At 36.8% G+C, this 24,178-nt stretch overlaps 1 protein-coding gene and 1 long non-coding RNA gene across 5 annotated transcripts in view; one reads left to right on the forward strand and one right to left on the reverse strand.

The window, feature by feature from the left end:
* Positions 1–24,178, forward strand: part of LOC115351101 (CD2 associated protein) — an 84,573-nt gene that overhangs the window by 43,371 nt on the left and 17,024 nt on the right. For all 4 annotated transcript variants that reach the window (XR_003926698.2, XM_030037469.2, XM_030037470.2 and 1 more), the window contains exons 4-11: positions 456–556; positions 4,845–4,965; positions 7,502–7,686; positions 11,349–11,457; positions 15,481–15,572; positions 17,841–17,945; positions 20,408–20,444; positions 20,829–20,891. Coding sequence is in view for 3 of the 4 variants with exons in the window: in XM_030037469.2 (XP_029893329.1) it covers positions 456–556; positions 4,845–4,965; positions 7,502–7,686; positions 11,349–11,457; positions 15,481–15,572; positions 17,841–17,945; positions 20,408–20,444; positions 20,829–20,891 (813 nt within the window). In the remaining variant the exon portion in view is untranslated. The remainder of the gene's footprint in view (positions 1–455; positions 557–4,844; positions 4,966–7,501; positions 7,687–11,348; positions 11,458–15,480; positions 15,573–17,840; positions 17,946–20,407; positions 20,445–20,828; positions 20,892–24,178) is intronic.
* On the reverse strand, positions 9,057–23,946 carry LOC115351103. Its single transcript, XR_003926700.1, has 3 exons — positions 23,934–23,946; positions 18,856–18,865; positions 9,057–9,361 (listed from the first exon to the last, which is right to left on the reverse strand). It is a non-coding gene; the product is annotated as an uncharacterized LOC115351103 (long non-coding RNA).

Here is a 24,178-nt window from a genome sequence, read left to right on the forward strand (position 1 = left end):
CTCTCCGCACTTCAGTGTTGTGCGGAACAAAACATGTGTTACTTTTTCAGGATTGCTTAAAGACTGGAGGTGCAAACTTGCACATTTTCTTCCAAGCAGGTGCTAACACTGCAACTGGCAGTGGTTGTCATTCCTGCAGATTTTGGGCAGGAAATAGCTTGAAAAGTCATTGTAGTGGGGATTTATCTGACTTGCTTGTGTCAACATGTTTTTTATAGCATGTTGGTAATTGGCAGTGTAGTGTGTGTTTGTTTGTAATCAGCATATCTGTCTAAGATACGGCTCACTAGCCTAAAGCGACACAAGCAAACTGGAAAACCAGCAGCAAAAGCTACATAGCTTTTTGGGATAGTTTATGGGTCTTCTGGTCAGATTTGATCCTCAGGAGCTGAGTGTAGGGAAAAACTAGTTTTCCTTTGCAAACGTTCTTACTTTTGCCATTTCCCTTGAATTAGGGTCCAAGAAGCGGCAGTGCAAAGTGCTCTTTGAATATGTCCCACAGAATGAGGATGAGCTGGAACTCAAGCTGGGGGATGTGATCGACATCAATGAAGAGGTAAGCTGTTTTACAGAGCTTATCATCTCTTTGTGGACAAAAGTCAAATTGTTTTTTTGGCTGACTACTTGAATTAAAAGAATGTTGGAAAAATAGCATGGAAAGTAGCGTTTCTGAAGCTAATAGTTTTAGTTCTTTCTCTCGGGATCTAATCCTAAATCAATGAATGCTAAATGTTTAGGGGAAGTATTTGATCATTGCAGCAATAAGTTGTGATCTGTTACACAGATTCCTTTTTAGAAAGACTTTTACAGTCCTTTGGCCCTCTCTATGTGATCCTTGTTTTTAGGATGCTTATGCTAAAACTGTTGGATCAGTTGCCTTTAAGTTGACATACTCTAACTTGGTTTAGGTGAAAAATGTTATTTGACCTGATTTTCCAGTTTCATGCTTTCTTGCAAACTTGTTGAAGCTTTGAACTAATAGTAACACTATTGAGCACAGAAGCCTATACCTGTAGTACAATGTACTTCAACCCACTTGCACAAAAATATGCAGCATACAAATGCACTCAACAACATGTTATTATTTGTATTGCCTTCCTTTTCTACTGGCTAAGACATACAGTTGAAGATACATCTTGATGTTGAGAATTTGATGGCAATGGCCCTATGTATTTGAGTAGGGGTTTGGGGTTGGGGGTTTCCTATCTTTTCCTGCCTACTTGTTTCCTTGGTATCTGTTCCATTTGATAGCAACTTGTGTTGTGGGAGGCTGGAATGTCAGAAGAGTATCTCTTACAAGAGTGAAATCTGTCAGGGAACCTGCAGAAAAGACCAGAGCGATCGTGGACAGAACCTTTTCAGAACTAGGTGGAAAACTTCTGCACAGCATGCTCAGACCTTCACTGGTGCCATCTCTTCTTACTACCTCCCTGAGGGTCTGAGGATGGAGAAGATTGAACCTTTCTTTCTAGCCATGTGTCTGGTGGTGCTCTTTAAGTGGCTTTATGAGATTGTGTTTTTCACATGCATGACTACTTTTGAAGAGAGTGCTAACTCTCGAGGATCCCGACAGTTGCCAGGAAGGACTTTTCCATTCTTCTAGCAAGGAAAAAGTTATACTTTTAGATGCATTTGCACTAATGACTTCTAGAATTTGTTCTCTTTGAATAAACAGAGCAAGTGACTTGTGAAACCTGCTCACTAAAATCAGTTTCATAAATACCATTGTGTGTGGGTGTTTTGTAAAGGAGTGCCCCAGATAACCTCACCAGTTTAATTTGTGGGTAGTGCCTGTACACAGCAGTCATGACTTTGAATGGTCCAACATATCCATTCAGAAGAGAGAGCATGTGCAGTAAACTGTTGCAGAAGCTGCCATTTCGGGTCGTACATGTCAACATCTGGAATTATTTGGGGAGGGGTGTTCAGTGTGATGTATCAGAGATGACCAAGTAGCTAAACAGAATAAAAAGATCAAAGCATTTCCTCATCTGCTTTCTTAAGGAAACAGGGATTTTATTTTATTCTTTTAATTTTTTTTTTTGTCTGTCCCTATGTTTCTTCCTTTTCCTAATGATTTGAAAATACATGTTTGTAGTACCCAGCCTTTGCTACTTCTGAGAGAAACTGTTAATCAAATTTTTAGGTGAATGCTACCTGGTAGAAAAATATTGCAGCTAACTATTGGCACAGAGCTGTTTACACACTGTATTTATGATGGTCTAGAATAGACCTGACAGGTGTGGGCTAGGGCTGCTTCACAAAACTGTACTGATGGACCAGAAATGTGAAGAATGGTAGAAAATACCATCCTTTGGTTGTGCAATACGCTGGGATAACTTGTCCTAGGTAATTTGTCTTTGCTACTGTGAGACTATCTTTGCTTCCATTTATATATAAAAGGTGCTGTTTATATATGTGCAGATAACTCATAACTGTTACTTCAACGAAAGATCACTTAGTCACTTTTTTCATGGAGAAAATAAGGTAAAATCAGCTCCACAAGGGGATCAGTTCTACCAATTACCTGAGAATAATTCAGTATTTAGCCCTTGCAATTGTATTCATGAATTGAGTAGTTACGACTGACACTACTGATTGTGAAATCAAAGGTGGAGGCAGATGGGTTCAGAAATTAAATGGCTAATATTAAAGAGAGCAGACTACAAGAATCGGAAGTAGCTTTTAGGGAGGAAGGCTCTTGTGCTGGCTGAATCGGCAGGGTTTTTTGTTTACAGAACATGTGGGTTTTGTGTCCAAAATATACACATAAAGTACATGTGATAACTGTATCAGTGCTGTAAAACTTTTGTTTCTTCCTCATATCTTTCCCCTGCTCCTGTCAGATGCAGCACTAAATAGCAGATTTATTTTTGTAGTATTATGTTTTTAGTATTTGCATGCTGTGTTATCAAGCATAATTGAAATTCGTATGACTCCATTAGTGGAGTTTTTATTAACAAAAAATAAAATCAGATTGGCAAAACTGCTTGTTTCAGCCCCTCCCCCTCTTGTTCGGAAGTTTGAGTTTTCATCATCTTATAGAAATAAGTTGATGGAATTCACGCTCAAAAAAAGGATTGATGTATGTACCAGAGCTGTAACTCCCTCTTGTGGAAATTGTATCATGTGGTAAGATTTTGAAATGGAAGATAACAGTTGTGAAATTGTCATCTGTATTGCTAGCGCTCAGAGATGCAAAGATGTTCTCCACCAAAGCATGCAAAAGGTTGTTTTTTTTTTTTTTTTTTTACCTGTTTTGTTAAAGTCAATTAAAGATACCTTTTCTGGTGATACAGTAGTCAGTTTTTTTAAAGCCAGTGTGGTGAGGAGGCTGAAGCAATTACACTCAAGAAATTTTTGTTTTATTCCTGACTGTCTCTGAACTGGCATCGCTTTGCCTTGCAAGCTTGTAAAGTGCTTTGCTGACCTTATTTTTTGGCAGAAGAATAAATGGATGCTTGAGTTGCTTTCTGTATCGTAAGCATTAAAAGTCCCTTTCTCATGGCTCATGGGTGTAGTATGGGTGAGTCAAGGCATTTGAATTTTAGTTTTCTGTAGTGTATTATGTAAAGCACGAAGTGCCAGAGCCTGGTCAGCGCTTGCCAGTAATCTTATGCTTAAAATTTGTTTCAGAGGACCAGACTCTGAATTTGAACCAACCAGAGCAAAACTATATTTGAGCACCAGGATGTCTTTAAAAATAATAATTCTCTTTTCATTGCCTGTCTGTCTCTGTAGCTGCCAGACTTGCATTCTGCTTGCCCGGAGGTAGGCTAGCATTTAAAAACTATGCCTGTGTGTCAGGCATAGTGACCTACAAAACAAGGCTAAAAAAAGATTATGTAAACAACTGCTGGTTTGTTTTTTTTTTCCTGTTGCTTTTCTTTCTTATCTAAAAACAGCTTTCCAGCCACAAAACAGCAATCAAAATGAAATATTTTGAAAATTTATCTTACAGTTTTTAAAATAGTGCTCATTAGGCAAATACATTTGATTTATTTAAGACATTTTGAAAACAATGAATGCAAAAATGAAAAATGGGTTGTTTTGTGAATAGCAAAGCCAACAACAACAAAATTTGGCATCCAACTGACTTCTACCCCTAGGACTGCTGTGTGCCACCACAAAATCCTTGTGCTACCTTCGTCAGCTGGCCAGCTCTGATGGGAAAGTATCTGTACCTTCTGACACATGTAGAGCTAGGTATATGCTGTTCAGCTGGTTGCCTCCTGCCAGAAGGAATGGATAGCTTAGTTTTCTGTTTCACTGTGATGTCCTTAAGGACTTTTCTCTGTTCTACCCAACATTATCTGTAGAAATTATATCTTTGAAACTTGTGTCTTTTGATCAAATTGTTCAAAGCTGCTCAATGGATATGAGGCCAGTGGGAATAGGACTGGAGGAAGCTGGACAAGACAGAAGAAAAGACAGATGGACAGCAAGAATACGTAAAAATTTCCTTAGAAAGCCAGGCTATAAGTTGCATCTCTATTTCATAAACAGTTTAATGTTTTCTTCTTCTGTTAGATGTAAAATGCCTGTTATTCTGTCTTACCTTGAGAAAACTGATGAACATTTTGCTGCTCTTCTGAATTAATTGGCATGAGGCTAGTCTCGTGTTTCAGGATCATTGCTGTAGTGATAGAAGTCACAGTGAATTATTTTCTTGCTCTTCTTTTTGCCTACTGTTTCTACATCTTTAGCAGGTTTCTTTAAAGAGAAATCGTGGTCATTTGAACTTTTGAGAAAGCTGTTTGTAGAGTTTTATAAGTGAAGTATGGATGGAATTGATAGGAATTTCCTTTTGCTTTATTGGTAATGTGCAAAATATTTCCATACAGGTAGAAGAAGGCTGGTGGAGTGGAACACTAAATGGCAAGGCAGGGTTGTTTCCTTCAAACTTTGTGAAAGAATTGGAATTGATGGATGATGGAGAAACACAGGACACTCTGGATGACACAGGTGGTATTCTGTTTGTTGAAAACCTTTAGCAAAGTCATTTTAGATCTCAGGTATAATTTGGAGTATTACAGTTGTAGAACAACAAAAGTTGTAAAGAATTCAAGCTTCCTAAAAATGGTAAGTATTTAATTTCATTCTAGAAAATATTGATGCTGACTATGAAGATACCTGTCTTGCTCCCAATACACTTTTTAAATGGAATTGCAGTCAAGGTCTTGATCTTGCAAATGTATATCTGGCATTTTATCACTAGAAATTTTAGAATATTCAGCGTTGAGCTTTTTTTTAGTATTGGATATAAAATTATTCTTCTGTTTAATAGCTTTTTTCCAGTCTTATTTTCATAGACAAGAGTACTCTGACATGGAAAATGTAAGTGTTTAACCATGTCAGTTGAGAATTAAAACTTGAATTGAATCAAAACAGCCTCAACTTAAAATGAATCCTGGGAAGGGGGCCCTGATTCTTTATTATTTTTTAATCGAACAATAAAATATTTTTAAGGCATTATTTACATTTAGTCATTCCTTTGTGGCTATGACTGTATAGGTCAGGCCGAAGCAGATGGTCTGTGGCTGAACAGTGGTTGAGGGCTGAGTGGTGCCAGGCAAGTGCGTGCTTTACAGGGAATTACTTTGTTCCCTTGAAACTGCACTTTAGAGGCATTCTGTCTATGAAGACCAGTTTGAAGGCTCGGACTTGGGATATGATACTGCTGGAATGGGAGTGTTCTTTGGGAACAACATCTTGACACAAGTTAATCAATGCTTAAAGACAGTTGTGTATATTCAAGGGAAAAAGTGATTTATTCCACCCCATTCCCCCCACCTCCCCTTCTTGTAGTAGTATGTGCCCTCATTTACAAGATGTTCGGTTTTGATTGTTTCTAACAAGGGTTTGCTCAGAGATAGGAAAGAAAAGTCTGGCTTGGATTTTTTTTTTTTTTTTTGGCAAATTGTGGAAATAATTGCAGTAGTGTAAAACAAGAGTTGTTTGACTTGAGCAGTCCCAAATAGCTCAGTGGCTGTCACCTTGGAGGTCAAGTTCCCTGAGTTTAGTGGGGTCTGGTGAGATGAATTTACAAATGGGTATGTGTTGGTTTTAACTCCTGAATACTGAGATCAGTGGGACTGAACAGTAATTTGAAGTAATTGTATTTTCTGTCAGTAACAGGTTATGATTTTCAGCCCCTCACACCCACAGGGGTTATACTTAATGCTCAGTACTTTCACAGTCAGGTTCTCAAATATCTGCTAGTTCTCTCCTCACTCCTGGAAAACAGTAAATGCCCCATTCACTGAGCCATGGTCTTTCAAACATGCAACCTGGACTTTTTTCATCAATGAAATGTCTAGCTATCCTTCTAGGTATCTAAGAGGGATGTAACTAAGTGAAGAGTAACTTGGTTGAGAACAGGTGAGAAATTGAAGTCAAGAGCTACATAACTTCATGGTAATATCAAAGCCCCTTAAATTTATGGTAAAGGGAAGATGCTTTAATTTTTATTGCAATTCCCAGGCATTCATACACTGAAAAGAACTTAACTGAAAGGCTAAAAGATGTGGAGGCTATTTTGAATTTGGTTTATAAAAGCTGTCTATTTTCATATGACTATCTCCTGGAATTCTGCACATGGAAATAGTTTGCCCATGAATACTAGCTTGTAGGTTTTAACAGATTTGATTGTAACTTAAAAATAAAATAAAAAAACCCCAAACCCCCAAACCCAAACAAAAAGAACAGTCTTAAAAAGCTCCTAACACCTAAATTAAGTTCTTCTCTGAACTAAATTTTTTAGGGGTGGGTAGATGTTGTCCCTTAAAACTGAAAAATACTTTTTCAAAGTATATATATTGTATATATAGAAAATATTAAAAATACTTGTGTTGTCTATCGGTGATTAATCTCAAACAACTATATCTGATTTGAATGCTTAAGTCATTTAAAATAGGTTTTAAGTGTTATCAGATTAAAAAGCTATTTAAATAAATTTGCAAGAAACTTCTGGTATTTTTCGATAGTGCATTTTGAGCAAGAGGAAAATTTCACTTTGGTGCCTTGAGAGGCATCACTCTACTACTGAAACACACCGTTTTTTCCTGTGGCTGTTGAAGCATGGTAGGACTCATTATGGACCTTTATTGATTATTGCTTTCAGCAGCTATAGTTGTGCAAATGACAAGCTTTTAAAAGTTGGACTAAATACACATCTTCAGAGAATGTGTAAGCAATATTTCATAAAACTGGAGCCTCTGTGATAATTGAAATACCAAGAAATGTTAGCAATCTAATGACTTAGTTGCTAGAGTATTCAGTTGCAATACCGGTGTTATTTCAAATGGTCTTATGTTAAATATAAAACTAGAACAAATGTGAGGTATTACAGCTACAATAATGTTCCTAGAAAAGCTGTTTAGCAAGAGCAGTGCACACAGCTGTGTTACTTCCACCTTTTTTCCCAGAAGAGCAAATAAAAAATTTCAGATATTAAAACAACTTATTCTTTCTTTTTTTTTTTTTTTTTTTTTACTTTCAGAGTCTGTTTTCAGTGGTCCTACCTCACCTGTGGCCTCTCCAGGAAATGGGAGTGAAGCTGGATCTGGACCAGCACAACCAAAGAAAATCCGAGGTATTGGGTTTGGAGATATCTTTAAAGAAGGCTCAGTGAAACTTAAGACAAGATTATCCATTAATGAATCGGAAGATAAAAAGCAAGATAAGGTTTGTAGTGGTTCATATTGTTATTTCTGGGTTTCCTGTAAAAATAATTTAAAAGATGTGGCATCTGAAGACATAGTATCTTACAGATGCTGAATACGCTGGCCATTTTAAAATTTGTCAATATTGTTCCATAATCAGACCGTAATCGTCTTGCAGGGCTCTTGCCTATAAAACAAAACAACCCCCCTCAAACTTCTTTTATACTAAGTTATATTTAACATTGATTCCAAAAGGTCTATTTGAATGTCTTGGTATTTAAAACATTAGAGAAGGAAAACCAAGCTGATACAAAAACTGTCATTTCAAAGCCATGTATTGTAAGACTTAACTTCACAAACACATCTACAGTATGAGGTCTCTTGTAGTTCTCTTTGTAACAGACTTTATATATAGTCTGGGACAAGACTGTTAAGTCTTCCTATACAAGTTAAACTTGGCCTTTAAAACAAGGAATTTTGGGGTTTTCTTGAGGGTTTCGGTTTGGGTTTTTTTTTTTTCAAGTTTTAGTAGATGTTGAGTTTGCTGTTCTGGGTGTTGACAGTCATTGCCAACGTAAATTACCTTCAGTGAATGCTGCTGAGGTTTTGGCTTTGGTTGTGTCTTAGGTTAATAAGCTACATAAACTGCCGATTGTGTAAGCCTGAAAAATACTGTTCTACAGTTTTGCATCCTCTTTCATTTTCTATTCCCTCCTTTTTTATGAGTGAGTGGGGAAAAGGAGCACTTCTGTTCTCTGTATCAAACTTAAAGCTTAGGAGAGAGCAGATAATGTGATGATAGTGGAATTACTTTAGTTTGAGTTTTATTTTGATCTGAACCCAAGAGCGCTCTCACCCCTTGGAAGCACAACAGCAATGCTTAGTCCTTTATCTTGAACTTATGCATCATTTATACAAAGAGCTTATATATGGATTTTCAGCTCTTGATAAATTAAAGGCAGCTGAGATAATCAGGGTTTCAGTTTTTACTCAGGTGGTCAATTCAAGAAAGCTTTTAAAACCTTCTCATCTGTGGGTTGTGGTCATTAAAGCTGTTTTGCTGACTGATTTGCTTTCCTCTGCTGCCATGGAAATAATTGTAATGGTGTAGGGCAAAAGGTGGGGTGAGTCCCTGGGGAAAAAGGTAGGGACAGAGACTTCCTTGAATGTGTTTTCCCTTGGTAGCAGTGCTGAGAGCAATGCTTATCCACCTATAGACATGGTGTGTGTCCTCCTTGTTTGTGGTCCAGTCAAAACATCAGATGATTCAGGAAGTGAAAGTTATGAGGGTGTTGCCTTCTGTTTAAGGCTTGGGGACTGTTACCTCCTGAGGAGGAACGTGTTCAGCTTGGAGAAGAGAAGGCTCCAGGGAGACCTTACATGGTCTTTTCACTATATAGGTGAAGAGAGACTTTTTGCCGAGGTCATTAGTGACAGGACAAGGGACAATGGTTTTAAACTGAAAGAGGGTAGATTTACATTGGACGTAAGGAAGAAATTCTTTATGGTGAGGGAGGTGAGACGCTGGAACAGGTTGCCCAGAGAAGTTGTGGATGCCCCATCCCTGGCAGTGTTCAAGGCCAGGTTGGATGGGGCTTTGAGTAACCTGGTCTAGTTAAAGACGTCCCTGCCCATGGCAGGGGGGTTGGACTAGATGATCATTAAAGGTCCCTTCCAACCCGAACCGTTCTGTGATTCTATGAAGGCACATTGATTTTCCTCGGTTCTCTCCAGGCTTTGTCCCTTCAGGTAGAAGTCTGTGGGATCACTACATCTTCATGTGAATGCTGTTAGACTAGGGTTTCAGTACCTAGCTTTCAGTTTGCTTTCTTGTCATGTGATTGATCATTCAAAAGCACGTTTCCATACTTTCTACCTTGTAACTTGGGAGTATAAAGAGCCTATCTAAAATATGTTCAATTAATACAAAGTCTGCTCAGACATTTTGAATTGTGTTACTCGACTGTGTTTAAACACTAAAATATGTTGGCGCTCTGTTTTGTTGGTTGGCTTGTCTGGAAAATTGTTGTAGGCCATTTCTCAGCAAGAGGGGAAATGAAGTGAGAGAACAATTTTGCGTAACTTAAAGACAATGAAATAAACAGTCGAGTTTAGCACTTAATATTCTACTTAAGCTTGTTGCCAAAGTCATCCCAAAGGTGGACAGACTTACAGAAAAACATGGAGAGCCCTAGGGACATAATTCTCATGAAGGTCTTGTGAAAATGGATGGCTTCTTTGGATTTGTGCTGACCTCGCTTTGGAGTTAGATGGAGGGATGCCTGAAGGGCAATCTCAGTCTTTAAGCCAGTAAGAAAAAAAGCTGTCATGAGGAAACTCTATAGAGTAGAGAGGGCTTTTTTTCCCTTGGGGAATTCAGAGACTGTTCAGCCCAGGAAGGCTGAGCACTGATGTATATGAAGTGCTCAAGAGTATATATGCTCCTGCAGGAGATATTTTCAGCTGGTCCCAGCATCCTGCCCTGTGCTCAGGCTATTTATACCCCGCCTCGTCCTTCTAATTGCATCTTGTTTTAGAAGGGGGAAATGTAGAAAGCTGTTTCCATGTTGGACTTTTTTAATCTCATAGGTGGGTTATTTTAGTGCTTCCTTCATATAGCATTCTGGAGCGAGTTAAATTGCATATGTACTCCAACAACATCCCAAGTGACTGTGGCTTCTTGTATGGTATGTTAGAAGTACCGAACACCAGCCCAGAGGCATCACCTGGTTTTAAGGAGAGTAAATCTAGTTTCTTTGACAATAGAAAGTCTGTGAAGTTTAACTGTAAATAAAATGAACAGAGTTACTACAGGCAATGGGATTTTTCACATCAGTAACACTATTAGGGCTGCTCAGGTAAGTACTGACTGTGAGATAGTATTCTATGATTGTAGCTTATAGGACTGTGAAGAAGTGGATGCAGCTGAAGCTGTCTGAATCTTCCTGGCAGCTCAGTAAGTCTCCTGGGGGTGTGTGTGGAAAATAATATATATATATGTGTGTGTGTGTGTATATATATATATATATATATATGTATATTTTGGAACAATTGTTTTGGTTAGATGTTAACTCTGAACCTTGTGGCTGGTTACGATGCCTCTGTGTTTTTTTGGTTTAGCAGAAATCTCTAGTGACACTTAGCTATTCTGTTCTGTATGAATTGCTAAGAGTGAAGGGAAGCTGGGATGGGTTTTCGTGTGTTCTTACAATTGTCTGAGCAGTTAAAATTTGATTGCTTCTTCAGCTGAGGTGGTGTATGGCTACTGAATATTCCAGCTTTATTCCAGTGCAAAGTAAGTGTGGTCAGTGAGTTGCTTTCAGTAGAGCTGTTAAATAACTGCTTCTGTTCCGTGCTGGAGGAGGCAATTTTCAGGATACTGGAAGAGTAACACTTGGAACTGCTGAAATACGATTGCAAAAGTATATCTGGCAATGTCCTGAGATTGGCTTCCGGTTTGAAAGTTGTGCTCTGTCTTTAATCAGTGGACAAAATTCTAATTGCAGGGACTGTAAACGAGTAACGACAGTAAGTTAAGTACTTAATGGGAAAGCTCAGTGAATCTCTTGGAGGTGGTCATTTGCATCATCTCAGCTAGTAAAAACCTGAGTATGTTCTATAGCCTAATAAAAATTAAAACTCATAAAAAATTTTTGTTAACAAAGTTCTTTTTCATTCATATAGCCATTACCTAACCACCCCCCTGGAACAAAGCTAATTAATTTTCCCAGTACAACAAAACCTGAAAGCTCATCAGAAGTAATAAAATCAGAAGCTGAAAGTAAACCAAAAGGTAAGGCTGATAGAAATTTACATCTATTACTTGGTAGTCCTCTCTAGAGAAGTATTTGGTTGTCAATTTTTTTGTTAAAATCTTAAACTTTTGTGTATACTGGGTTGTTGTGTAATGTTCCGTACCTTTGAAGAGTTATGCAAACGCAAAAGAGTCTAAAGGAATTTTTGTTTGCATTTCTGTGGAAAATAAAAACATTTGTAGGGTTGTATTCCAGAACAAAATAAGGCTGGGTTATGAAGTTTTATTGCAGCAGTCCCTTTGCATTAATTTGCTATGTTTACATGCTCAAACTGACTTACTTTCTGCCTAGTTTTTAGTGTTCAGATGGAATGCTGGAAATCTATTGCTATGGAACAGTCCCCTAACTCAATTTCTGTCCCTAGATTATAGAAGTTACTTTCTAGGCTCAGGATTTACTGTGGAGTTGCTAACGTGCTGTCGTAACTGTATGCAAAGTTTCTTGCATCAGAAAGTTGGTGCTTATGTTTTGTTGAAGTCTGTTCCCTAGATAATCCAGTTCCATTATGGTTCTGTTTATAACAACTTCTTTTTTATTTTTCTTTTTTGTTATCTTGAAGAATTTATGACTTCATTTAACTACCAAATTGCATAGTTCTATCTAGAGAGATATTTTTAAGCCAACCCAAAACATCTTGTAGGAATGCCAGCCCCATACAAAAAATTAACTTCAATTATGTGATGGGTAGAGAGCTCATTTCACCTGGTTCCTGAGCAGACATTTTTTACTTCTGTATTGTAATTTCAGCTATATTTTTGTTTTAAGTGCAAGTACCTTATTTTGGTGTAAGTGGGTTGTTTTATATGGAATGCACAATTTGCAGAAATAAGAAAACTGCAACAAACAGTTGACTTTTTGCCTGTGTTCAGGCAGAGTTAAGAGGAGTTCTGTAATCTGTCACAACAGGGCACTTGAAATGGCAAGTTTGTTAGTCAGAGCCCTAGTTTATCTGTATGTATAGCAGTATATAGGGCATTCCTGCCATTTTAACCATATTTTGGCTTTATTGAATTGGATAGCTATAAATAGCATTACCATGTTTACAAACAGCTGATTATTGTCAAGAAGTGTTTGATGTAACGGCTTGAGAGTAGTTAATACTTAAGTTTCGCACTTGCAAAGCATATATCAAAAGTTTATGTACTATGCATTCGATGGAAGTTGATGCTTACTTGCAACTTTGAAATCTTTACTAAACTTCAAAATTGGGATAGTCTTGGGATCTTGCTTTTAAACCATTCCAGTGCTATTTCTGGAAGAGCCAGGAAGACAATGTGCAGCCCTGAACACTGTGAAATTTGATTTGTCTAAAACTTTGCATAAAAATTAACTCTAGTCTACTTAAGGAATGTGAACATTCAGTATTGAACACTCAGAATATTCAGTATGTAGCTCTTTTTCATAATTTCAGGTGTGCCTTATGCTAAAGGCATAGAAATTGGACTAATCCAGTAGCCGTGCTGAGTCTCTGCTCCCCAGAGAAATGAATACATCAGAGAGGAACTTAAATATAGTAGTAATAGATGCTGTAGGAGAACATCAGTAGATAATACCTATAGACACTATTTACGAACATTTTGTAACCTTTGGAAGAAAACTAAGCTTTCTTCCTTACTGTTTTTATTTTAATATAGGCCTTATTATAGTTTATGTATATCATCCTCAGTTTTGAGAGAGCAAGATTAAAATAAACTGTTCAATATGTTAGCAAATAAACAGATCTCTAGAATGTTTAGACTAGTGTGGCTTATTTTGGTGTGGCTCTGCTATTTCTGGAAAGCTTGTTTTGGGCTTGTGCAAGTATGTAAAAATATTTTGTTTAAAAAAAAAAAAATCACAATTTGACCCCTCTTTCCCCTCATTATGTTAGTATACAACATCTGTGATTCCTCCTACTGTATTCTTAGTCCCGAGTCTTTGAAAAAGATTCAGTTTTAAACTACCTTTTATTAAAAATATTTACTGAAGTTCAGATTTACTGTTTTGTAAATACCATCATAGATTTAAGTACTGGAAAGTTAAACTGGACTCCTTCATCTTAACTACTGGTAGAATATCAGGCTCACAAAATAAGATGCTGAAGCGGCAAATTGAATGTACTCTTAACGTCCGTGGCTGGGTTTCTCGGGTGGTGCTGATTGCTGGGGTGTGCAGCTTCCACATATGGGGAGCTTGGCAGGGTGCAGGGTTCCCTGTCTCCTGCCTTCCTGGCAGCTGTAGCAGAGGGCAAGGTCCTTGTTCTGGCATGGTTTTTTGTCTGGGTGGGACTTGGTGTGTGTGAGGATGGGAGAAGTGCTTGAAGGAGGAGGAGGAGAGAAAGGAAGGATTTAGTAGTTCAGCTGTACTGACCAAATCCCCAGGCAGTAAGGAAATACATGTATTTTTACAGAATCAAGATGTATAGAAATGTATTCCACTTGTGTTACACTTACTCGCTACTCATGAATAAAATCCCCGAATTTGATAGATATTTGTAGTGTACCTGTTGAATTTTTTTTTTGTCATTGTGATTTCCTCCCCTCTGCCCTGGACCTTGATTTAAACATTCATCTTTTTGACATGGTTCCGCTTATTTTTCTGTAATTCTTCAAAACCCACAATATAGTCAATCTATAGTTGAGCATTTTTGATCATGAGATGAGGCAGTAAAATAATGCAAGTTCTTGTACCTAGCATTACTCATGTGGTTACATATCTCTATATATCTCTATACATATCTAGATACGTATCTGTCTCTTAAGCTTGGCATACTTTTGCGTTTAGCATAGTGGTTGGCACTGACCAAGGTAGATTTTTATTTAAGAATACAATTTATGCATTTTTTTAGCTAAAGATTTGTATCTTGATTAAACAAAATGCAACAACAGAATGATTCAACTGCAACTCACATTTGCTTACCATCCAGCAAGAGGCAGTTGTTAACAAGTTGACTTACAGACAATCCTAATGAGGACTTGATGTGCTGCTGTCTAACTGGGGGTTGATGCAGCTGCTCACCTGAGTGTATTATCAGTGCCAAATACCTGATAGGTTATGGCAGCATGTTAGAGTCCTTTTTGTTTGCTTCCTCTTCCCTAATCTGTCAGATACGGAAATCCAGCCTTTTAATCCGCTAAATAATTTTCAGCGTGCTGGGGTTAAAAAAGGTGCAAAAAATGCTTTGCAATTAAGACTTCTATGTAAGGTATTTTGGCCTTTCTCATGTTATTTTTATTCTAGCATTGGAAAGGAAAGCAAATTGTCCTGCTTTTTCACCTGAAATTATCTCAATTTTAAATGGATTAGTTATTGAACTGTACCAAATGGAAAGAAAGGAATTATTCTTTCTACTTTTGCAAATGAGGCTGTAACTTGTCTGAGTTGATCACTCAGACAAGCTCTGGTTTCAGGTGCTTAGCCAAGGAATTCCTTTGCTTCAATTGCTTGATTTCACTGCAGAATTTCAGCAAATGTGCTGCTTGAATACTTGAAGTTTCTGTAGTTGTAGGTGTTAATAAATGATGTCAACATGAAACAATTGCATGTATTTAATTAGGAATGTAAATTTGAAATTTAGATTAATTTTGAGATCATAAAAATCTCATATAAACTCTCAATAAAAAACTTGAAACCATTTTTCTGTAAAGCAGGTCAAAATTGAATACATAATGCTATGGGGATGGTTAGATAGGCTGTTACAGAGAGGAGGCTCCTCTCTTCTCCTTCTGAACTCAGAGTACCCAAATTAAGTTGCTGTTGTGGATAAAAATGTTTTAGAGCTTAAACTACTGACTGCACAAAGATTTCTTTCCATCACTCTGTAAATGTATGATTTTATTTTTCTTGTGATATGAATGGCATAGTGAACATTTGTAAAGCAGTCTCAGATGGCTGGTCTAGAAGGAAAGTATGACTATAGTGTTAATTTCTGAGCTCTCCTTTCACACAGCACAAGTGAGCTGGTATTATGTATGTTACTACCCATGGTATGAAATGTAGTTAATTGCGCTGCTTTGTTTCAGCCAAGGAATATTGCAGGACAATATTTTCCTATGAAGGCTCAAACGATGAACTCAGCTTTAAAGAAGGCGAGATCATTCAAATAATCAGTAAGGTAAGATGTTCGATCTGCTCTAACAATTTATATAGCTTTTGTGGATTTTGTACAGGTAGGTAATGTGGAAAATGTGAAAGCAGGAGAGTCTGTTGGAGTGAATACTCCTGTAGACTGATTTGTCTCATGTGAGGGTCAACTCTTCACTCCCACACTTGGTGGAGATACAGATGTCCTTAAAGATCATTCCAGAGTGGGAAGCTATCTTATATTTGTCGCAGGCCAGTCGGATCAGTATACACCCAGTACCAAATGCCTTTTCAGTGAGGAAATTGGAAAAGCTTTGCAAATAGCCCTTTTACCTTCAGAACTTGTATTTTTTCTCTGGTGGTATATCAGGCTGACCTAGAGGTGGTGGCTGGAAGTATTACTGTGTCAAAAGGTGAGAAATTAAGATTTGTACTTACTGATTTTGATCTAGGTACTATGAAAAAAAATGAGCAAGTGTTTTCAGTAGGAGAATGAAGTCCAGGTGTTAAGACATGCTTGGTATTTCAGAATAACCATACAGAATTTAATTATACTGTCTGGCTCTTTAGAGAAATGTGATTATTTAGTTGAATGTTCTTATTTGTGTTGAATATTGAAAACACCTTTTTCAAAGGTCATCTTGTTGCAGAGATGGTTTTAGACAAGAAATGAAGCTACCCATACTTAATTTCCCTGCAGTATTCTGCAGTCTTTTGTTGGTTCATATGCTGCTATATTAAGGAATAATGACTTGCCTACAGTTGCAGAAGAAAAGTAACACTTTTTTCTTTAGGAGGATTTTAAGTTTATGGAAAAGATGGCCACTTTTCTTAATACTGCTAATATCCATTTTCTTTTTATTGACTAATTACAGTGGAAAAGAGTAGTTGTGGAAGGCACTTTTTAAAATGCAACAGCTCTTGCCCCATCTTCGCTGAATCTCTTGCCTCTCTGTCCTTTTTAAACCAATTTACTCAAAGCATACACTGGTCCAAACTGGAGTGAAGAAGAGTTATCCAGAGCAGAGCTCTCCCTCCAAAACCGTCTTCTGAAGTCTGAGTAGATTAATATAACTTTCAGGTGGCTGCCTCAGTCTGGGGTTTTGATCTTGCCAAGTGTTAAGGTATTTTTTTCTACCACATACATTTCGTGTAAAGCCTGTCCCCCTTGGCCTTTTCTTTTCAGTTTGTTCTGTATATGATCATTTTTAATAGAGTTTCTCTGACTTTGTAGTATACCTCAGCACTGGCTAAATGAAGTTTAGCAATAGATGCCTTATCCCATTCATGACTGGACACTGTTCAGAAATTGGACCCTGTAGTACTTAATTGAAAGGGTGATGGAGGGAGAAATGAAAGACAACTTTAGCAAACTTATTTTCAGCACTAATCACCTATTCAGGTCTTTTTCCTGCCAATTCCTTCTTCAGTTTAATGTGGGGTGGGATTTTTTTTTGTTTAAATTATTTTATATTTTATTTTTCCCCCTCTCCTTTACCTGTTCAGTGTCTCAGCTGAACTGATTGCTGAATTGTCCTTGTTTTGTACTGAACTTTGGCATGAACTACTTGGTGCTGCTAACGGCGGCACATAATCAGCAGTGATCCACTTGGACTTGTATGCAGGAGTGACATCTGCAGTATTATGGATCTGAGGCACAGAGGAAAGTTGTTATTTATGCTGCTAAAATATTCAAATAACATCATAGTTTCTGTTATGGACAAACTAAGGCCTTGATCCAGTAAGATCATGTAATGGATTTCTCTGCCACTGAATTAATTCTCTGTTTTGTTTTGTTCTTATGTCTTAATGTGGTTATTTTTTTCCCTGAGTAGGGTATGTGCTCCTCTATCTTCACCCTTTTCACACCAGTGGACCTGATCAATCACATCAGAATCATTTTTATTTAGTAGAATTGTGTGTTACTCCAATGACGCTTGAAGTATTTACTGAATAAGTTGCGAGTCAAGGAAGTTGAGAATATTGAATATTGTGCATTAGGTCATAACTGGGTTTATGTACTTTCCTTCCCTTTGCAGATCTTATCCTTATACCCTTATCTTATATATGATGTAATATCATTTCATCCTGCTTTTTAGAAAACAAAGTGACCAAACCTGATCTGTTCTGTAGCTGTTGCCCCTTGCTAAGGTGGCCAAAGTATTCCTCTTATAAATGTGATATTTCAGACAAACAATTATTTTATATTGTGGGTAAAAGCAAAAACGTTGTTCCTGTAACTGTATTTGTTCTGGGGAAGAAGTAAATATTGATTGAAATGTCCTGTTGTTTGTTTTAGGACACTGGAGAGGCAGGCTGGTGGAAAGGAGAACTCAATGGTAAAGAAGGAGTCTTCCCAGATAATTTTGCTGTTCAAATACAAGAGTCTGATAAAGACTTCCCTGTAAGTTCTTGCATGTATCGTTTAGTATCACAAAAAAGTATTGATGGAAATGCAAAGAATAAAAGACTTCACAGCACATTATGCTGCTTAAAATATTATTACTATTATGGCAGTTTTTGACTTTATCTTGAAATAACTATATCAAAGAAGAAAGATTTAAAGGTTAATATTTGTGTTTAAACTTCTTAAATATTAAACTGAAGCATGCTTTTTTGAGATTAACTGTAATTAATGAGGATGATTAGGCCATATAGAAAAGGATATAGTTCTGATAATATGCTGTTATGTGTAACTGATTACTGAATTAAACCCTTACTGTTTTGAAAGGAGATAAACAGTTTGTCTCTTCCATCTGTAGTCCTGTAAGTAACTGTAATTGCAAAATGCTGAATGACCGCTGTGGGACTGACTGGGATTTTTCCATGTTAAGACTTGCCAGTAGGTTGCAGTGCATGAAGGATAATCTTTGGGTGGGATCTAGAAATATTTTTTTACCATCTCGTGTGCTAACTTACGGAAATTCATGTTTTCAATTTTAGTTCTTATTTTATAATTTTTTTGTTGAGATTAGTATGATGTTTTGGTTTTGACAAGTTTGTGTAGCAAAGATGTTGTGTTAATTCACAAATGTACATCATCCCCAGATGGGAGAGATTCAGCTCCAGATCAGGACATCTAAATGTTGAAGCCTATATGTCAGTAGAACAGTTTCAGAGTTTCATAATTAGTGCCATTTAGTCTGGAATTGGAGACATTCACAGAGGATTGCTAGATACAACCTGACAGATAGTTATTAACTTAGCATTTAACCTCAGTTACCTAACATGCACAGAAAGTCCAGTTACTCCAAGTCAGCGTTTTCTTTTCAAATTGATTCTCAGCTTTGCAAGGATGGCATAAATGCTGTAACATATGGCTGACTCAATTTGAGGGGTGGGTGGGTGGGTGGTATCACTCTTTTGCAATACAGAATTGATCGCTTGAGGGAGAGGAAGAAAATTATTCTTTTACCATAAACAATGTTTCCTATAGACAGACCTTGCTTTGATCCTTTATTCTGCTCTGTGTAGTGTGTCTCAGTACAGGGATTCACCTTGCACTGAGCAACTTTGAAGTTCAAGGCATTGGACGGCTGATTATTGTAATCAGCTATTTGATACCGACTTAATAAAAACACAGTTCAGAATCATATAATGGCAAGTTGATGCTGAACTCTCAGTGTAATTGCTTTTGATATAGGCAGCACTGCTGTACAGCTGGGTAATGTATTTGCTTTTTTGGGAAAGAAAGAAAATACGGTCTTGTTACTTAAGTTCAGTAGCATTTGTGTTCTCTGAAACTAGAGAAAGAAATTTAATATGGGTTTTCATGCTTGCTTAATTACATTTCACTTGTCAGAATAAAATCTTTCTGCATTAAGAAGAACTTATTCAATAGTGGTAGGGGCACAGAATTGAAATCTGTCCATAGCAACTTTTTTAAAAATACCCATTACAAGGCATTTTTGGAGGGGCTATATTAGACTGAGCCCAAATGGTTTCAGCAGTGTTTGTATAAAGAACAAGTGTTTTTGTAGGCTTTTGTGCCTGTTTTATCAGTGAGTGTTGTCCTTAATACAACCACAAAGGTACCTCTTCTGGAGCATTTTCATGAATCAGATTCTGAGGATGAGGTTGCTTGAGACATCTGTCCTGAGAGGTGCCAGTACTTGTTCAACAGGAGAGAGATTCAGATTGAGTTTTACCAGTTTAAGGAAAGTGATGAATGACTGCATTTTAAAATAGAGTTATTTTCAATGTACTAATTGTAATACTTTGTAAATTTTTAATGGCTATAGTTTGTCCAACTCTCCCACTTAAATATACAGTGATAAGGAAGCTCAAAACAATGTTTTTCATGCAACTGCAGTGTTTATGTTGCAAATGCTGTGAACGGTTTTTTTTTTTTCTTACATTGCTGTAATTTAGAAGGCAGTTGAAATAGTTCTTCTGATACTTAATTTAGAACTTTTTTTTTTTGTGAAAGTGACCGGTTTTGGTTCAAAAATTTACCTGATTACTCTTTTAAACTTGCATTGTACTAACTAAGATTGAGGTTTACATATTGAAATTAAAAGGGGTGTGATCAGAGCAACTCTTTGGGCTGGAAAAGATGTAATTCTTAGTTTTTAGTTCTTTGTACCTCTGCTGCTTATGCGTGTTGCTGAAGCGCTGATCTTGTTTGAAGAAACCTGCATTTTGTTCCTGTTTTTGCAACTGGTTGTCCGGGAGATACCAGAGGAATTACTGGAGTTCTCTGTTTCCTGTCTGTGAATTGATTGCCGCCTTTGTGAAATACTGTGAAATCAGCTAGTAAACGAGCTAGACATTACAGTATGCAAAACAAAACACAAATAAGTCTGTCTTTGATAGAGAATATCTGTCTGCTGATTTATTTGACTTTGGTTTTTTTTCCCCACCCAGAAGCCAAAGAAACCTCCGCCTCCAGTTAAAAGTCCAGGTATGTAGTATATGTATGGTGGTACGTGTCTGAGGAAATATTAAATTTCAGAAGCAGTGCATGACCTCAGAAGAAAATTCAGAAGTAGCTTTGTATTTCCTAGTAATGCAGCCACCCATAGTCACAGTTTAAGGTTACTTTTTATGCCTTATGTATTTTTCTGCTGCTATATATTTTTCAAAATTATGATGGAGCCTACCTACTTTGGAAACATTTTAATACAGGCCTACCATTTTCTGGGCTTAAATGAGTGTTTATAGCTGTGTTACACTCCTTGCAAAGGAGAAAATATAAACACAAATTGGTGTACGTCACATTTTTAGTTAGTGACTAAGATAATTAAAGCTCTTTGAGAAATGTCTATCGTTTGTTTTTTACATTCAGCTCCAAAGCCTGAATTGCCAACTGGAGAGAAGAAACTCCCTTCTTTGAGGCCTGAAGAAAAAGGTGAGACCAGTTTTCTTCATAGTGAATTTCAGACTATGCTCTTGTAAATGAGTTACAAATTTTAGCTTGGCTGCTTTGTGCATTAGGTACCTATTTGAAAGACTTCATACAGATTCTCTTGATATCATCTGCTGAAGCTGTCATGTCTGTGATGTTATGGAAATGTCTTTAGTGATTAGAAGAACTACACTTCTATGAAATGTGTATTTCTTGTTATTGCATTACATTCTGAAAAATGTTGATTGCACTGCATAATAACATAGTTACTATTGAATTAATTTAAGTATAGTTCTGTGATAGTGACTACAGTTTGAATAGCAATAATAAGTTATTAGAAATGAAAACATTTGCTGCTGCTTCTGAATGTTTTGGCCAAAATCAGTCTCTGATGGAAAATATTTTTGAAAGAAATACACACACTCCTTAGATGGGTGTTACAGTCACAGTGCTCAGAAATTGAGATTTCTTGTCCTGTTAGTTCTTGCTCTATTCCATGTTTTCCAGTTCCACAGAATTTAGAGATGTTTACCACTTTATTCTTAAAATTTAAAGGATACCTTTTTTTTCAGAACAAAAGCTAATATTATCACCCAAACACATTTCTAAAAGGCTTCTTTTCATATTTGAAAAACTTGCCAAGTCAAATTGTTAAACTGTTTTGATTGTGTTTAAAAGGTAGAAGCTTAAACAAACATGCTGGTTGGGTCTTAAAGAAGAAATTCTGATGTTACTGCAGCTCAACCTTATTACAGAAACATAGTCTGTTCTGTGAATAGTGAACTGTGGCTGACCATGGCTAAACAACATTTCGACAAGTAAGCCTGCTCGATGGGTTTCTTGGCTTCCTTGGGCAGTTTTTATAACCCACATTTTAAACAAAGCATGTTCTTGAGTGTTTCATATGAAGAATACTTGTTAAAATCAGCTATGTTTCCTCTGCAAGTGAGCAAACAAATTATTTTTATCTGTTGGAACAGTATCTTCAGGTGTGAATTGAGATCAACTGTATGACTAGAAATTTTGATCACTTGGCTCTTTATATTAAGTTTATTTAAACTGAAGTTTAATTTCAGACTGGTTCTGTTTGTATTATGGTGTTAACCTTTGCATAGTTGAGCTCAACTGTTTATGGTGGAATATAGGAAAAAAAAAATTGAGTGACGCCATCCAAAATGCTTAGGAACAAGAAAGCTTCTGAAAAATTAAGTGAGGTGGAGAACCGTCCTTTACTGTGGTACAGGAAACAATGGAGGAAAAGTTTGTCTTGTGTTCAGTTGAAGGTCAGGTCTTAAAAGTTGCTTGTTTAGGTAGTGGTAGTGTTTTACTAGAAATGCCCATTTATCAGTACAGTTTTGCTTGTGGAAAAATAACCGTGTTGATACTAGTGATTAAATTCATTAAGTATGAAATTGTACTGTAATTAGTTTTAAAAAAAAATACTAATTGAGCAGCTCTAATCACAAGCTATCAAGCTGTGTAATTTTTTATGCCTATTTGGAGACTAATAAATCTGCCTTTAACTGTCATCAAAAATTGATCAAAAATTAAAAGCAATACTCCTCTAAGTATTTCTGTGTTTATAGTGAAGGACACTTAGTGGTATCACATAGAAATTTTTGTCCAGTGTAGATGTCTTCAGATTAGTATTTTTATTTCCATTACTAAACTGCTCATTTTTAGCCAACCCTTTTATTTTTCATTGCGGAGCAAAATCCAAAAAAGAGACATACCATTTTGTCCAGCAGAATTGTCTGACTTCTGTGCTCATGGTGAATCTTGACCTTTGGTATTAACTTCTTCCACTTAGCTGTGGACGGTTTTTATATTCGGATTTTGAGTGGGAGTAATTGAAGGGAAAACTGACAGATGATAATTCAGGAATACGATTTGATGACAGCATTTTTTCTGACCTGTTTATGAACTCACTTATTGTTAAAAACAAAAGGCTTAATTCTCAACTTGTGTTCAGCATAGCTAAAATAAAGCTAATTGATCTTCAGTAATGCTAGCTGCTATTGGGCATTTAAAATTTAAATCTTCCGTATAGGATCACTAGTCAGAAGTGGCTAGCACTGTTAGCAGGCTCTTTTACAGAGGACAGTCAGCACCACCATGTGGCAAAATCCTTCCACTACTTCAGTATTTTATTTTTTTTGATACTGAGAAACTGGAAGGGAATGCCAACCAGTCCAGGTTTTTTGTTCATATCTCCTTCAAATGTTCCAAAGCAGGAAGACAATTCTGCCCTGGATAATTTTTTTTTTTTTTTTTTTTTTTTTGCAGAGGTATATCTCTATGATCTGTTTACTTCCAAGTGTATTTGTGAAACAAAATCGGTGTTTTCCCATTTTACAGTTGGAGGGCTGACACTCAACGGCTGCAGAACTTGTCCAAAGGAAGTCAGTCATAGAGCCGGCAGTTCAGGCACTTAGCTGGGATGGAGCTGAAGCAGATTTCCAATTCTACCCCCAAATCCATAACATATGTAAACATTTTACATTAGACCAATGCTTGATTAAAAGCAGTCATAGGAGGGGAGGATGGGAAGAATCAAAGCTGAAGGTCAGTCTCTCCATCCCAGTTTACTATTTATTGCCCTGTAAGGGCAGTAACTGTAAAGGACTGTAACTCCTTACTGTACCCTAACAATAGTCTTTTAAATCCTCAGTACTTTATGGATGCCTGACTGAGCTGTAGCATAGTTTTACAAGGAAAAGTAGAAGGTATACTCTGGATATCCCACAGGGTGTGATTAGGGAACATGGGTTGAAAACTATTCAACTAACATTTGTGAAGCAGCTTGAATTTTTCAGTGTCCCATATGTTATATGTCAGCTTGTCTGGGCAGAATTCAATTAGGTCATGCAGTCATTGAACAATAAATTTAACTTTTTTTTTGTTTGTTTGTTTGATCAGCCATACTTAATTTGTATCTTGAATTTGTAGGAAGGTAGACTTTATCTAAAGTAAATTCAGTTATTCAGATAAATATTCATTTTTTTCCCCTTTTTTCCATAGATAAATTATGCTGCTTGTGGGTACGGAAGAAGTCCAGTTACAACAAAATAAAACAAACCCCTACCTTTTTAAGTGGAGATAAGGTGAATTCACAGAAAACAGAAAGCACTAGCAGTACAGAGAGATTCTTGGTTCCTAGCTGTCATTTTTAGTGCAATAGTGTGAATCCATAATTTCTTGCTACTGTTTCATGTCAATAGAAAGACATTTTGCTTGCTTTAACATAATGTTTTTTAAGTTCAGGTAAGTAGTTAGTGTGTTTTGATAAG

This window comes from Aquila chrysaetos, chromosome 15 (assembly GCF_900496995.4).
Source record: "Aquila chrysaetos chrysaetos chromosome 15, bAquChr1.4, whole genome shotgun sequence".
Classification (NCBI taxonomy): Eukaryota; Metazoa; Chordata; class Aves; order Accipitriformes; family Accipitridae; genus Aquila; species Aquila chrysaetos.